The sequence below is a fragment of the Pristiophorus japonicus genome, chromosome 6 (assembly GCF_044704955.1).
Source record: "Pristiophorus japonicus isolate sPriJap1 chromosome 6, sPriJap1.hap1, whole genome shotgun sequence".
In the NCBI taxonomy this organism is placed as follows: Eukaryota; Metazoa; Chordata; class Chondrichthyes; family Pristiophoridae; genus Pristiophorus; species Pristiophorus japonicus.
Window position 1 is genome coordinate 19,139,258 of NC_091982.1, and position 15,907 is coordinate 19,155,164.

Sequence of the window (15,907 nt, forward strand, 5' to 3'; positions counted from 1 at the left end):
TGCAGATCAATCTTAAAAAGCAAAGATGACGATATGTAATTATTGTTCTCTTTTTCTCAGACAGAGAATGAAGCCTGTAATCGAGAGGAGACGCTCAGCACCCACTATGGCCATCAGTAAAGCACTCAGCAAATCGAGAACACCATCCAGGTGAGATTTTTATTTCCTGAATAATTAAATTATGGTAAACATTTGAGTGGTTTTACTGACGTCATTGAGTCAGTGGCGCAGAATACCAGAGAAAATACGTCACAAATTTAACAGGATGGTGAAAAGAAAAGTCTTCAATGCCGGAAGTGTCAATTAAAAAACTCCAATCGAAAGCAGGTCTACTACACCTGAACCTGAAATATTAACCAAGTATTCTCTTTTAGGTATTAACTGACCAGCTGTACCCTTTGAGGATTTGAATGTTAGCAGACTGCAATTGTGCATCACAACAAATCTATATGAACTATTTATCATCATCATTTTCTCCAATACTCCAATCCCTATTGTTGACTATAGGAGAGATGCTAAATTTACACACATGGCTGCAAATATTTTGAATGCTAACTTATTTTGCTCCTAATCTACTCACTTTCTGTCTTGATAGCATCGTAACCAAGCCTAATGCTGTCCACACCTAGTGTCCACACACGTGCACTTTCCATCACAGGTCACCGAATTAGTAACTCAAACTAATTTACCTCTCCATAGTTGGGGGCAACTGTTATCCAGCTAAGTCAGTGTAATCCACATGAAGGGTGAGATGACGAGGCTCGTGTAGGACATAAACACCAGCTTGGACCTGTTGGGAAAAATAGCTGGTTTCTGTGCTGTAAATTCTATGTTTTTTTTTAAAAAAGGAATCGAATCAGAAAAGGTCTGGGTTGTGTAACTTAATGGTGTGGTGGTTAGTGCATTTACCGATTATTACCAAGAAACATGAAGATGCGACTAACTTACTAAAATATTAATGCATTAGCATCCTGTATCATAAATTTCTCATGTTGAAAGTTTGAATGTTTCCTTAAATATATTCCAATGAAAATATATTCCAGTGAAAAAGAAGGGCGGTAAGAGAAGGGATAACCAGCCGTGCATAACCAAGGAAATAAAGGAGAGTATCAAATTAAAAACCAATGCATATAAGGTGGCCAAGGTTAGTGGGAAAATAGAAGATTGGGAAAATTTTAAACGACAGCAAAGAATGACTAAGAAAGCAATAAAGAAAGGAAAGATAGATTACGAAGGTAAACTTGCGCAAAACATAAAAATGGATAGTAAAAGCTTTTACAGATATATAAAACGGAAAAGAGTGACTAAAGTAAATGTTGGTCCCTTAGAAGATGAGAAGGGGGATTTAATAATGGGAAATGTGGAAATGGCTGAGACCTTAAACAATTATTTTGCTTCGGTCTTCACAGTGGAAGACACAAAAACCATGCCAGAAATTGCTGGTCACAGGAATGTGGGAAGGGAGGACCTTGAGACAATCACTATCACTAGGGGGGTAGTGCTGGACAGGCTAATGGGACTCAAGGTAGACAAGTCCCCTGGTCCTGATGAAATGCATCCCAGGGTATTAAAAGAGATGGCAGAAGTTATAGCAGATGCATTCGTTATAATCTACCAAAATTCTCTGGACTCTGGGGAGGTACCAACGGATTGGAAAGCAGCTAATGTAACGCCTCTGTTTAAAAAAGGGGACAGACAAAAGGCAGGTAACTATAGGCCGGTTAGTTTAACATCTGTAGTGGGGAAAATGCTTGAAACTATCATTAAGGAAGAAATAGCGGGACATCTAGATAGGAATAGTGCAATCAAGCAGACGCAACATGGATTTATGAAGGGGAAATTGTGTTTAACTAATTTACTGGAATTCTTATTGAGGATATAACGAGCATGGTGGATAGAGGTGTACCGATGGATGTGGTGTATTTAGATTTTCAAAAGGCATTTGATAAGGTGCCACACAAAAGGTTACTGCAGAAGATAAAGGTACGCGGAGTCAGAGGAAATGTATTAGCATGGATAGAGAATTGGCTGGCTAACAGAAAGCAGAGAGTCGGGATAAATGGGTCCTTTTCGGGTTGGAAATCGATGGTTAGTGGTGTGCCACAGGGATCGGTGCTGGGACCACAACTGTTTACAATATACATAGATGACCTGGAAGAGGGGACAGAGTGTAGTGTAACAAAATTTGCAGATGACACAAAGATTAGTGGGAAAGCGGGTTGTGTGGAGGACACAGAGAGGCTGCAAAGAGATTTAGATAGGTTAAGCGAATGGGCTAAGGTTTGGCATATGGAATACAATGTCGGAAAGTGTGAGGTCATCCAGCTTGGGAAAAAAAACAAAAAAAGGGAATACTATTTGAATGGGGAGAAATTACAACATGCTGCGGTGCAGAGGGACCTGGGGATCCTTGTGCATGAAAACCCAAAAAGTTAGTTTGCAGGTGCAGCAGGTAATCAGGAAGGTGAATGGAATGTTGGCCTTCATTGCGAGAGGGATGGAGTACAAAAGCAGGGAGGTCCTGCTGCAACTGTACAGGGTATTGGTGAGGCTGCACCTGGAGTACTGCGTGCAGTTTTGGTCACCTTACTTAAGGAAGGATATACTAGCTTTATAGGGGGTACAGAGACGATTCACTAGGCTGATTCCGGAGATGAGGGGGTTACCTTATGATGATAGATTGAGTAGACTGGGTCTTTACTCGTTGGAGTTCAGAAGGATGAGGGGTGATCTTCTAGAAACATTTAAAATAATGAAAGGGATAGACAAGATAGAGGCAGAGAGGTTGTTTCCACTGGTCGGGGAGACTAGAACTAGGGGGTACAGCCTCAAATATGGGGGAGCCAATTTAAAACCGAGTTGAGAAGGAATTTCTTCTCCCAGAGGGTTGTGAATCTGTGGAATTCTCTGCCCAAGGACACAGTTGAGGCTAGCTCAGTGAATGTATTCAAGTCACAGATAGATAGATTTTTAACTAATAAGGGAATTAAGGGTTACGGGGAGCAGGCGGATAAGTGGAGCTGAGTCCACGGCCAGATCCGCCATGATCTTGTTGAATGGCAGAGCAGGCTCGAGGGGCTAGATGGCCTACTCCTGTTCCTAATTCTTATGTTCTTTACCAGCTGTTTGTGGGGTCTAATCAAATTCAGAATTTATCATTCTTCTTATCAACAATCAATAATGAACCTTTCAATTCCATTGGTTATCTTCTTTGAATTTGACCTGTAAGTTCTCTAGTCTGTTAAGTCCAATTTTAAATTTTTAGTGTAAATGTGCTTTTCTGCATGGGTGTATTACTGGATTCATTGATCCTCTGACAAATAAGCTAATACTTGAAATAGTTTCTTGCATTACCATATAAGTGCTCCATAGTCTGTTTTATTTTGAAGATCTTTACACACTATCAAGCTAAGAGGCTGCATGTGGGGGCAAATGTCCTGCTACAACTGTACAGGGTATTGGTGAGGCCACGCCTGGAATACTGCATACAGTTTTGTTCTCCGTATTTAAGGAAATATATACTTGCATTGGAGGTTGTTCAGAGAAGGTTCACTAGGTTGATTCCGGAGATGAGGGGGTTGACTTATGTGGATAGGTTGGGCCTATACACATTGGAGTTCAGAAGAATGAGAGGTGATCTTATTGAAACTTGTAAAATAATGAAGGGCTCGACAAGGTGGATGCAGAGAGGATATTTCCACTCATAGGAGAAACTAAAACTAGGGGACATAGTCTTAGAATAAGGGTCCGCCCATTTAAAACTGAGATGAGGAAAAATTTCTTCTCCTGAGGGTTGTAAATCTATGGAATTCTCTGCCCCAGAGAGCTGTGGAGGCTGGGTCATTGAATATATTTAAGGAGGAGATAGACAGATTTTTGAGGGATAAGGGTTATGGGGAGCGGGCAGGGAAATGGAACTGAGTCCATGATCAGATCAGCCAAGATCTTATTATATGGCAGAGCAGGCTCGAGGGGCCAAATGGCCTACTCCTGCTCCTATTTCTTATGTTCTTACGTTCTTCTTATGTTCTTAAATATTGTTTCAGCTTTTGTTGCGTATGCAATAACTCATTAGGATTAGTACTGTGAACTCAATCAAGTGCGATCTGCCTCTACTTTATTAGCTCTCAAAGTGAGGATTAAACATGGAGGCTTTCTTTATATACAAGGGCTGCACCTGTGTGTCTGTGGCCAAATGACCTCCGACGGTCGCTCCCCCTGGTGGCAGGTAAACTCAGGCATACATACATTACATCATTCCCCCCCTGCAAGATCTTGGTATCAGTCCTATTTACAAATTGAGGCGGTCCGGGGCTTTCCGCTCCCGAGTCGATCGTCTCAGTTCAATTCCAGATCTGGGTGGGCTCTCCAAGTCATTCATGACTTGAGGCTGGGTAGCCGATCTAATGGGAGTGGCTGTGTCCATGTCGGGGATTGAAGGTCCAGATTCATTGACAACAGCAGGGTCTTCTGATGGCTGGATATGAATCGGTTGGTCATTGATGGTGTGTTCTTCAAGCTGTTCCAGTTCGTCTGTGTGCTGCAATTTCGTCTGATCAATGTGCCTCCTGCATGTTTTCCCATTAGTGAGCCTGACAATAAACACCCTGTTACCCTCCTTGGCCGTAACAGTGCCAGTGACCCACTTGGGGCCTTGACCAATATTTAGCACATACACAGGATCATTAATAGAGATGTTGCGTGACACGATACCACTGCTGATGTTGACGTCTGTTTTCGACGTGATCGTTAAGATCAGGTGGACAAGCGAGAGCTTGGTCTTGAAACCTCTCTTCATCAACAGTTCAGCAGGGGGCACCCCGGTAAGCGTGTGGGGTCTCGTCCTGTAACTAAGTAGAATGCATGACAAGCGAGTCTGCAAAGAACCGTGAGTTACGCATTTCAGGCTCTGCTTGATGGTTTGGACGGCCCGCTCCGCTTGACCATTGGACGCGGGTTTGAATGGTGCTGACCTTACGTGCTTGATACTATTGACTCTCAAACTCTTGAAACTCCAAACTCGTGAAGCACGATCCGTTGTCGCCCACAACGATGTTGGGCAGACCATGAGTGGCGAACATAGCACGAAGGCTCTCAATGGTGGCTGTGGATGTGCCGGATGACATGATTACACATTCTATCCATTTGGAATATGCCTCCACCACCACCAAAAACATTTTGCCCAGGGAAGGACCCGCATAGTCGATGTGGATCCTCGACCATGGTTTAGATGGCCACGACCACAGATTTAGCAGAGATTCCACTGGTGCATTGCTTAACTGCATGCAAGTGTTGCACTGATGCACACATGACTCCAAATCAGACTCAATGCCAGGCCACCAAACGTGAGACCTGGCAATGGTCTTCATCATCACAATACCAGGATGGGTAGTGTGTACATCCTGTACAAATCTCTCCCTGCCTTTCTTGGGCATAACAACACGATTACCCCACAGCAAACAATCAGATTGAATGGATAGTTCGTCTTTGCGACGGTTGTAAGTTTTGGTCTCATCACACAATTCCGTGGGAATGGCTGACCAATCACAACTAAGGACACACGTTTTACAACCAGTAAGATCGGATCCTGGCTGGTCTAGGTCCTAACTTGTTGAGCAGTGACAGACGACCCTTCACTCTCAAAGGCATCCATGACCAACAGTAGGTGTGCGGGCTGTGACGTTTCCACCTCCGGTGTGGGCAACAGTAAACAGCTCAATGCAAGGCACAATTCTCGGTGTCAGGTCTATGGCGAATGATATAATCATAGGCAGATAATGTCAGCGCCCACCTCTGGATATGGGACGCCGCATTGGTATTGATACCTCTATGCTCTGAAAACAAAGATATGAGCGGATTGTGATCGGTTTCAAGCTCGAAACGAAGCCCAAACAGATACTGGTGCATCTTTTTAACCCCATATACGCAGGCTAAAGCTTCTTTCTCTATCATGCCGAAGGCTCTTTCCGCTTTAGACATGCTTCTCGACGCGTATGCAACGGGTTGCAGTTTGCCCGAGTCATTGGAATGTTGGAGCACATAACCAACCCCATGTGATGAAGCATCGCAGACCAATACTAAACGTTTGCACGGGTCGTAATGTACCAGCAATTTGTTGGAACAAAGCAGATTTCTAGCCTTCTCGAAGGCCCTGTTTTGAGATACATCGCAAAGTTGTCGCCTTTTCTGAGCAGCATGTGCAATGGCTCTGATAATGTGCTCAATTAGGTAAGAAATTACCAAAGTAGCTGAGAAGACCAAGGAACGAATGCAGCTCCGTCACATTCTGGGGTCTGGGTGCATTTTTGATGGCCTCTGTTTTTGAGTCCGTAAGCCTGATGCCGTCTGCAGCAATCTTCCTTCCCAGGAATTCGGTTTCCAGTGCCATAAAGACGCACTTTGAACGTTTCAGCCTGAGCCCCACTTCGCCCTGCGACGATTCGACAAGCTCCTGTGTCATATAGGCATATGTCAGATCCAAATTGGTGAACGACTTTCCCCCGGCTAGCATTACAAACAGGTCATCAGTCTTTGGTAACAGGTACTGATCCTGTTTCGAAACTCAGTTGATCGTAACCTTGTGGTCTCCACAAATCCTGACAGTGCCATTCACTCTTTAACACAGGAACACTGGGACTAGCCCATTCGTTAAATTCGACCGGTGAAATGACCCCTTCATGTTGGAGTCTGTCCAGTTTGATTTCGACCTTCTCCCTCATCATCTATGGGACCGCCCGGGCTTTGTGATGGACGGGTCTTGCAGCCGAGTCCAGGTGGATCTGGACCTTGGCTCCCGTGAAGTTGCCGATGCCCGGTTCAAACAGCGAGGGAAATTTGCTCAGCACTTGAGCACACGAAGCGTCATCCACCAATGACAAAGCTTTAATATTGTTCCCTTTCCACTTAATTTTTTCGAGCCAACTTCTGCCGAACAGCGTTGGACCATTGCCTGGAACGATCCACAGCGATAGATCATGAACCGCCCCATCGTATGACACCGTGACTGCTGCACTGCCAATCACTAGTATGAGCTCTTTGGTGTAGGTACGCAATTTTGCATTTACTGGACTCAGCTTGGGTTTCACGGCCTTGGTGTCCCTCTGGCTCATAATTGACTGACTCGCAGCCATGTCTAATTCCATAGATACCGGCATGCCATTCAATTTTACTTCAATCATTATTGGTTGGCTCTTTGTCAGGAGCGAATGTACACGATACACTTCCTCCTCGGGTATCTTGGGTTGCATTGCCGGATCTGCTCTGGATCGGTCATCATCATCCACGTGGTGTGTCGCAGCACGCTTGCTGAGCTGCGGACACATCCACTGAAGGTGCCCCATTTTTGCACAGCCTCTACAAATATACTGTCTGAAACGGCACTGATGAGGCCGATGATTGCCCCCACAATGCCAACAGAGTGAAATCGGATTCGTGCCCAATGGCGGACTTCGAGTAGCTACAGGTTTCGCAAACACAGTCGGGTAGGCCCTGCCAGGTGCAGCTCTGCCAACCGACGACACAATCTGGTGCACAGTACTTACCGTGGAGTTCTGGCTCTGCGAGGATATCTGCTTTGTACTATCGACCGTGGTCAGGCAAGCCTGGGCGATCGTGATGGCCCTGGTCAGATCCAGCGTCTCCACAGCCAGCAGCTTCCACAGGATCACCTCGTGGTTTATGCCGATTACAAAGACGTCACACAGCATGTCTTCCAACGCTGTTCCAAACTTACACGGCCCAGCGAGACGTCTCAGGTCGGCAACAAATTCCGCCACATCCTGGCCCTCAGAACGAACATGCTTGTAAAAGCGATATCTCGAGATAATGAAGCCTTCTTTAGGTTTGAGATGGTCCCGAATCAGAGCACACAATTCCTCATAGGTCTTTTCCGTTGGACGTGCAGGTGAGAGCAGATTCTTTGAGGCCATAGATTTTTGGACCACAAACCGTGTGGAAAACCGCCCTGCGCCTAACTGCGTCAGCGTCTTCATCCATCTTGTTGGCCACGAAGTACTGGTCGAGGCGATCTGTAAAATCCTCCCAGTCTTCTCTCTCCACGAATCGCTCCAGGATTCCAATGGTGCTCATTTTTTTTTTTTGTGCGTGAAAGTTCGTATTGTGCCTCGTCGCCAAATGTTGCGTATGCAATAACTCGTTCGGCTTAGTACCGTGAACTCAAATCAGGTGCGACCTGACTATTCTATTAGCTCTCAAAGTGAGGATTAAACATGGAGGCTTTCTTTATATATAAGGGCTGCACCTGTGTGTGTGTCTGTGGCCCAATGACCTCCGACGGTCGCTCCCCCTGGTGGCAGGAAAACCCAGCTTTTAACATCTGAATATAAATATTGTTTCAGCTTTTGTAAAGCTACTAAATTAATTTTAAATATTTGTCTGCCTTTGTTAGCATGCGAGCGAGGGAAGAGACGAAGGTGGTGAGTTGGTTGGTGGTTGTGCGGGAAAGCCTGCGGTACAAAGCTGTGGCCGGAGGGGGTTCCGATTGTGGCTCACAAGCAGTGCTGCAAAGGCACTTCCCTGTTAAATCCGGCCGGCTCTTCTCCCCTCACTCCGGCTGCCAGGTTCCCCGAGCCCTGAGAAGCCTGGCCGTGCACCCATTAAATCCAGAACTGTGGTTAAATTAAAGGTACGCAGCCTCTTTAAAATGTTTAAATGACGCACCAGCCTCTGGAGAGCAGGTTAGTCTCCCGTCTTCCCACCCCACCTCCGCTAAAACTAGAAATAGGTGGGCTGGGATCGGCTTTCAGATTTTTGAATGTTTAACTCCCCGGCCCCTCTCCTGCCCGTCCTGGGAGGTTAAAATGGGGGGCTCTCTGTCACTTGCTTGATGCATTTATGGACAGCTGACTAACTGATTTGACATCTGGCACCAATGGCTCAGAAGAATTTGTAATGCTGTGTCTAATGTCAGATCTGTCACTTGCTGTAGTCTTTCTCTCAGAAAATGTTCCAGTATTACATAAATCATTCTGCCCATTACCAGTGGTCATTTTATTTTACCAAATTTGCATGTCTTATTGTGATTCTTAAATTCAGCTGCATTCAGCTGGATCAATGTTTTCTCCCAATCTGTCCCTTTCATACATCACATTTTGTTCTTAGATTTATTCATCATTACATCCAGTGCCAAATTCTCTCCTTCCTCAACCTTGAAATTATTACAAATATCTGATGCTTCTTCCCAATAACATTCAGGAAAATGGATGCTTTCATCTTTTCACTTTTTCATCTGCTCCAATAGCTGATATAAGCAATTAGAACCATTGTGTAAACTTTTCCAATTTGTTCCAAGATTGGCCATCACTGAGATGTTAGGTAGTGGTTGCATTTCTCCATTCCACTGCTTTTCTTTCACTGTACAAGTTTTTGACTTGTAGTACTTTTACTGTTACTTTCTTTAATCAACTATTTCTACCAGCAAATAATGTTTTTTTTTTAAATTTTGAACTTGTTTGAAGCTTCTTTATAATCCAAGATTGAATGGAAAAAAAAAAGAATAATTTTATTAATGTTTAAAATAACATTATTTACTGAATCATTCAGCAATTTTAGCTCTGCTTAGAATCTCCATCTTTAGCTCTGACTGGAGTAATCTGCCTCACAATGGCTGGCTAATCGATAAATTGTTAGATATGAATAGTTAAGAGAATGTCTCTAATTTACATACTCAAACTAATTTTAAACACTGACATTTACTGAAGCATGGGTACATCTATAAATGTTCATACTATATCATTACACACAGCAGTTCCATCAGCATTTGAAAAGAGAAAGACAGGGGATGGTCTCAGGTTCCAAGACATCAACTACACCAGTAACATTAACCTGTGTTTTTTTTATTTCAGAAGAAAAATATAAAACATTTTTGCCATTGGTCATCTTCAGGTGTCCTGACATGACGATCTGGACACAGGAACTCCCAACTTAGGGAGTCTTCACTGCCCTCCTCCTCCCCATAGCTCTACCACACTTATGTTGATGGTCTTGTTGGGGTGGGCAAAGGCTTTGCCCCTACAAGTCGATCCCACAGACCCTGGTTTAAGGCTGGAACATGATATGTCAAAGTCCTGGCTGTTTACAGCTGTTCCTGTGGCAGGTTTAGGCCCCTCGCTGAGTCTTACTGAGCAGGAAGGACCCAGGTTTATCCCACTGTTCTTCCAACTGGGCGCCAGTCTCGTGGGTCACGAACTGGGCCGGTCACCCATTGCGGGGCGTAACTTAAAGAGGAGGTGCGCTGTGCTGTGCGCCGCCATTTTTTTTGCCCTGTCTCACCAGCCGAGCCACAGTTGAAGGATGTCGTGGGGTCATGGCCGCGATCATGCAGCCCCTCTCCGTTGCAGTCTTGGTGGCCCAGTGGAGGCTATCAAAGGGCCTGCAGAGCTCACAGCGTCCCTCCACTTTAACGGAAGGGGAGGACTGTTGAATCGCGTCAGTGCTATGCAGAGAGGCCACATAGTGCTCTGCAATTCACCTGGGCAGTGCCCCCGATCCCGCCCCGACAGGAAGTGGAGCACGCAACATTGCGCTCCACTTCCTGTGAGGGGTGGTAACCGGAATTTTGCTTCCGGGGTGGGACTTCTGCGCCAGGCCCCAACCGGGGCGATAGGGAATTTCGGCCCCTTGATTAGACCCCCACAAACAGCTATCCACATAAGTCAACCCCCTCATCTCCAGAATCAACCTAGTGAACCTTCCCTGAACAACCTCCAATGCAAGTATATCCTTCCTTAAATACGGAGAACAAAACTGTAACCAGTATTCCAGGCGTGGCCTCACCAATACCCTGTACAGTTGTAGCAGGACATTTGCCCCCACATGCAGCCTCTTAGCTTGATAGTGTGTAAAGATCTTCAAAATAAAACAGACTATGGAGCACTTATATGGTAATGCAAGAAACTATTTCAAGTATTAGCTTATTTGTCGGAGGATCAATGAATCCAGTAATACACCCATGCAGAAAAGCACATTTACACTAAAAATTTAAAATTGGACTTAACAGACTAGAGAACTTACAGGTCAAATTCAAAGAAGATAACCAATGGAATTGAAAGGTTCATTATTGATTGTTGATAAGAAGAATGGTAAATTCTGAATTTGATTAGACCCCACAAACAGCTGGTAAAGAACATAAGAACATAAGAATTAGGAACAGAAGTAGGCCATCTAGCCCCTCGAGCCTGCTCCGCCATTCAATAAGATCATGGCTGATCTGGCCGTGGACTCAGCTCCGCTTACCCGCCCGCTCCCCGTAACCCTTAATTCCCTTATTAGTTAAAAATCTATCTATCTGTGACTTGAATACATTCAATGAGCTAGCCTCAACTGCTTCCTTGGGCAGAGAATTCCACAGATTCACAACCCTCTGGGAGAAGAAATTCCTTCTCAACTCGGTTTTAAATTGGCTCCCCCGTATTTTGAGGCTGTGCCCCCTAGTTCCAGTCTCCCCGACCAGTGGAAACAACCTCTCTGCCTTTAAGTGATTGGCTGGTGATTGGTGAGTAGTTTTTCTTTTTTCTCTTCTATATCAGTGAGTAACTTTTAACATTGTTGTTGCCAATTTAAGTGTATATAAGGGTTAAGTCATGGCAGGAGAGCTCGGTCGGGTGTTATGCTCCTCCTGTACCATGTGGGAACTCAGGGACACTTCCGGTGTCCCTGACGATTACGTGTGCGGGAAGTGTATCCGCCTCCAGCTCCTGACAGACCGCGTTGCGGAGTTGGAGCTGAGGGTGGATTCACTCTGGAGCATCCACGATGCTGAGAATGACGTGAGTATCACGTGTAGCGAGTTGGTCGTACCACAGGGAGAGGGTCCACAGCCAGATAGGGAATGGAAGACCAACAGGAAGAGCAGTGCAAGGAAGGTAGTGCAGGAGTCCCCTGTGGTCATCCCCCTGCAAAACAGATACACAGCTTTGGGTACTGTTGAGGGGGATGACTCATCAGGGGAGGGCAGCAGCAGCCAAGTTCATGGCACCGTGGCTGGCTCTGCTGCACAGGAGGGCAGGAAAAAGAGTGGGAGAGCAATAGTGATTGGGGATTCAATGGTGAGGGGAATAGATAGGCGTTTCTGCGGCCGCAACCGAGACTGCAGGATGGTATGTTGCCTCCCTGGTGCAAGGGTCAAGGATGTCTCGGAGCGGGTGCAGGACATTCTAAAAAGGGAGGGAGAACAGCCAGTTGTCGTGGTGCACATTGGTACCAACGACATAGGTAAAAAGAGGGATGAGGTCCTACGAAACGAATTTAAGGAGCTAGGAGCTAAATTAAAAAGTAGGACCTCAAAAGTAGTAATCTAGGATTGCTACCAGTGCCACGTGATAGTCAGAGTAGGAATCGCAGGATAGCGCAGATGAATACGTGGCTTGAGCAGTGGTGCAACAGGGAGGGATTCAAATTCCTGGGGCATTGGAACCGGTTCTGGGGGAGGTGGGACCAGTACAAACCGGACGGTCTGCACCTGGGCAGGACCGGAACCAATGTCCTAGGGGGAGTGTTTGCTAGTGCTGTTGGGGAGGATTTAAACTGATATGGCAGGGGGATGGGAACCAATGCAGGGAGACAGAGGGAAACAAAAAGGAGGCAAAAGCAAAAGACAGAAAGGAGATGAGGAAAAGTGGAGGGCAGAAAAACCCAAGGCAAAGAACAAAAAGGGCCACTGTACAGCAAAATTCTAAAAGGACAAAGGGTGTTAAAAGAACAAGCCTGAAGGCTTTGTGTCTTAATGCAAGGAGTATCCGCAATAAAGTGGATGAATTAACTGTGCAAATAGATGTTAACAAATATGATGTGATTGGGATTACGGAGACGTGGCTCCAGGATGATCAGGGCTGGGAACTCAACATCCAGGGGTATTCAACATTCAGGAAAGATAGAATAAAAGGAAAAGGAGGTGGGGTAGCATTGCTGGTTAAGGAGCAAATTAAGGCGATAGTTCGGAAGGACATTAGCTTGGATGATGTGGAATCTATATGGGTAGAGCTGCAGAATACCAAAGGACAAAAAACGTTAGTGGGAGTTGTGTACAGACCTCCAAACATTAGTAGTGATGTTGGGGAGGGCATCAAACATGAAATTAGGGGTGCGTGCAATAAAGGTGCAGCAGTTATAATGGGTGACTTTAATATGCACATAGATTGGGTTAACCAAACTGGAAGCAATACGGTAGAGGAGGATTTCCTGGAGTGCATAAGGGATGGTTTTTTAGACCAATATGTCGAGGAACCAACTAGGGGGGAGGCCATCTTAGACTGGGTGTTGTGTAATGAGAGAGGATTAATTAGCAATCTCGTTGTGCGAGGCCCCTTGGGGAAGAGTGACCATAATATGGTGGAATTCTGCATTAGGATGGAGAATGAAACAGTTAATTCAGAGACCATGGTCCAGAACTTAAAGAAGGGTAACTTTGAAGGTATGAGGCGTGAATTGGCTAGGATAGATTGGCGAATGATACTGAAGGGGTTGACTGTGAATGGGCAATGGCAGACATTTAGAGACCGCATGGATGAACTACAACAATTGTACATTCCTGTCTGTCGTAAAAATAAAAAAGGGAAGGTGGCTCAACCGTGGCTATCAAGGGAAATCAGGGATAGCATTGAAGCCAAGGAAGTGGCATACAAATTGGCCAGAAATAGCAGAGAACCCGGGGACTGGGAGAAATTTAGAACTCAGCAGAGGAGGACAAAGGGTTTGATTAGGGCAGGGAAAATGGAGTACGAGAAGAAGCTTGCAGGGAACATTAAGACGGATTGCAAAAGTTTCTATAGATATGTAAAGAGAAAAAGGTTAGTAAAGACAAACGTAGGTCCCCTGCAGTCAGAATCAGGGGAAGTCATAACGGGGAACAAAGAAATGGCGGACCAATTGAACAAGTACTTTGGTTCGGTATTCACCGAGGAGGACACGAACAACCTTCCGGATATAAAAGGGGTCGGAGGGTCTAGTAAGGAGGAGGAATTGAGGGAAATCCTTATTAGTCGGGAAATTGTGTTGGGGAAATTGATGGGATTGAAGGCCGATAAATCCCCAGGGCCTGATGGACTGCATCCCAGAGTACTTAAGGAGGTGGCCTTGGAAATAGTGGATGCATTGACAGTCATTTTCCAACATTCCATTGACTCTGGATCAGTTCCTATGGAGTGGAGGGTAGCCAATGTAACCCCACTTTTTAAAAAAGGAGGGAGAGAGAAAACAGGGAATTACAGACCGGTCAGCCTGACATCGGTAGTGGGTAAAATGATGGAATCAATTATTAAGGATGTCATTGCAGTGCATTTGGAAAGAGGTAATATGATAGGTCCAAGTCAGCATGGATTTGTGAAAGGGAAATCATGCTTGACAAATCTTCTGGAATTTTTTGAGGATGTTTCCAGTAGAGTGGACAAGGGAGAACCAGTTGATGTGGTATATTTGGACTTTCAGAAGGCTTTCGACAAGGTCCCACACAAGAGATTAATGTGCAAAGTTAAAGCACATGGGATTGGGGGTAGTGTGCTGACATGGATTGAGAACTGGTTGTCAGACAGGAAGCAAAGAGTAGGAGTAAATGGGGACTTTTCAGAATGGCAGGCAGTGACTAGTGGGGTACCGCAAGGTTCTGTGCTGGGGCCCCAGCTGTTTACACTGTACATTAATGATTTAGACGAGGGGATTAAATGTAGTATCTCCAAATTTGCGGATGACACTAAGTTGGGTGGCAGTGTGAGCTGCAAGGAGGATTCTATGAGGCTGCAGAGCGACTTGGATAGGTTAGGTGAGTGGGCAAATGCTTAGCAGATGAAGTATAATGTGGATAAATGTGAGGTTATCCACTTTGGTGGTAAAAACAGAGAGACAGACTATTATCTGAATGGTGACAGATTAGGAAAAGGGCAGGTGCAAAGAGACCTGGGTGTCATGGTACATCAGTCATTGAAGGTTGGCATGCAGGTACAGCAGGCGGTTAAGAAAGCAAATGGCATGTTGGCCTTCATAGCGAGGGGATTTGAGTACAAGGGCAGGGAGGTGTTGCTACAATTGTACAGGGCCTTGGTGAGGCCACACCTGGAGTATTGTGTACAGTTTTGGTCTCCTAACCTGAGGAAGGACATTCTTGCCATTGAGGGAGTGCAGCGAAGGTTCACCAGACTGATTCCCGGGATGGCGGGACTGACCTATCAAGAAAGACTGGATCAACTGGGCTTGTATTCACTGGAGTTCAGAAGAATGAGAGGGGACCTCATAGAAACGTTTAAAATTCTGATGGGGTTAGACAGGTTAGATGCAGGAAGAATGTTCCCAATGTTGGGGAAGTCCAGAACCAGGGGACACAGTCTAAGGATAAGGGGGAAGCCATTTAGGACCGAGATGAGGAGGAATTTCTTCACCCAGAGAGTGGTGAACCTGTGGAATTCTCTACCACAGAAAGTTGTTGAGGCCAATTCACTAAATATATTCAAAAAGGAGTTAGATGAAGTCCTTACTACTAGGGGAATCAAGGGTTATGGTGAAAAAGCAGGAATGGGGTACTGAAGTTGCATGTTCAGCCATGAACTCATTGAAAGGCGGTGCAGGCTAGAAGGGCCGAATGGCCTACTCCTGCACCTATTTTCTATGTTTCTATGTTTCTATCTTGTCTATCCCTTTCATTATTTTAAATGTTTCTATAAGATCACCCCTCATCCTTCTGAACTCCAACGAGTAAAGACCCAGTCTACTCAATCTATCATCATAAGGTAACCCCCTCATCTCCGGAATCAGCCTAGTGAATCGTCTCTGTACCCCCTCCAAAGCTAGTATATCCTTCTTTAAGTAAGGTGACCAAAAACGTACGCAGTACTCCAGGTGCGGCCTCACCAATACCCTATACAAATGGCTTACCCCTTATCCTTCGACTGTGACCCCAGGT

General features: G+C 45.4%; 1 protein-coding gene across 1 annotated transcript in view; it reads left to right on the forward strand.

Annotated features, from left to right (window-relative positions):
• arhgap20b (Rho GTPase activating protein 20b) overlaps positions 1-15,907 on the forward strand; it is a 181,622-nt gene that overhangs the window by 58,547 nt on the left and 107,168 nt on the right. Inside the window, exon 2 of the mRNA XM_070882683.1 lies at positions 61-150. Coding sequence (XP_070738784.1) covers positions 68-150 — 83 coding nt within the window. The 5' untranslated portion in view covers positions 61-67. The remainder of the gene's footprint in view (positions 1-60; positions 151-15,907) is intronic.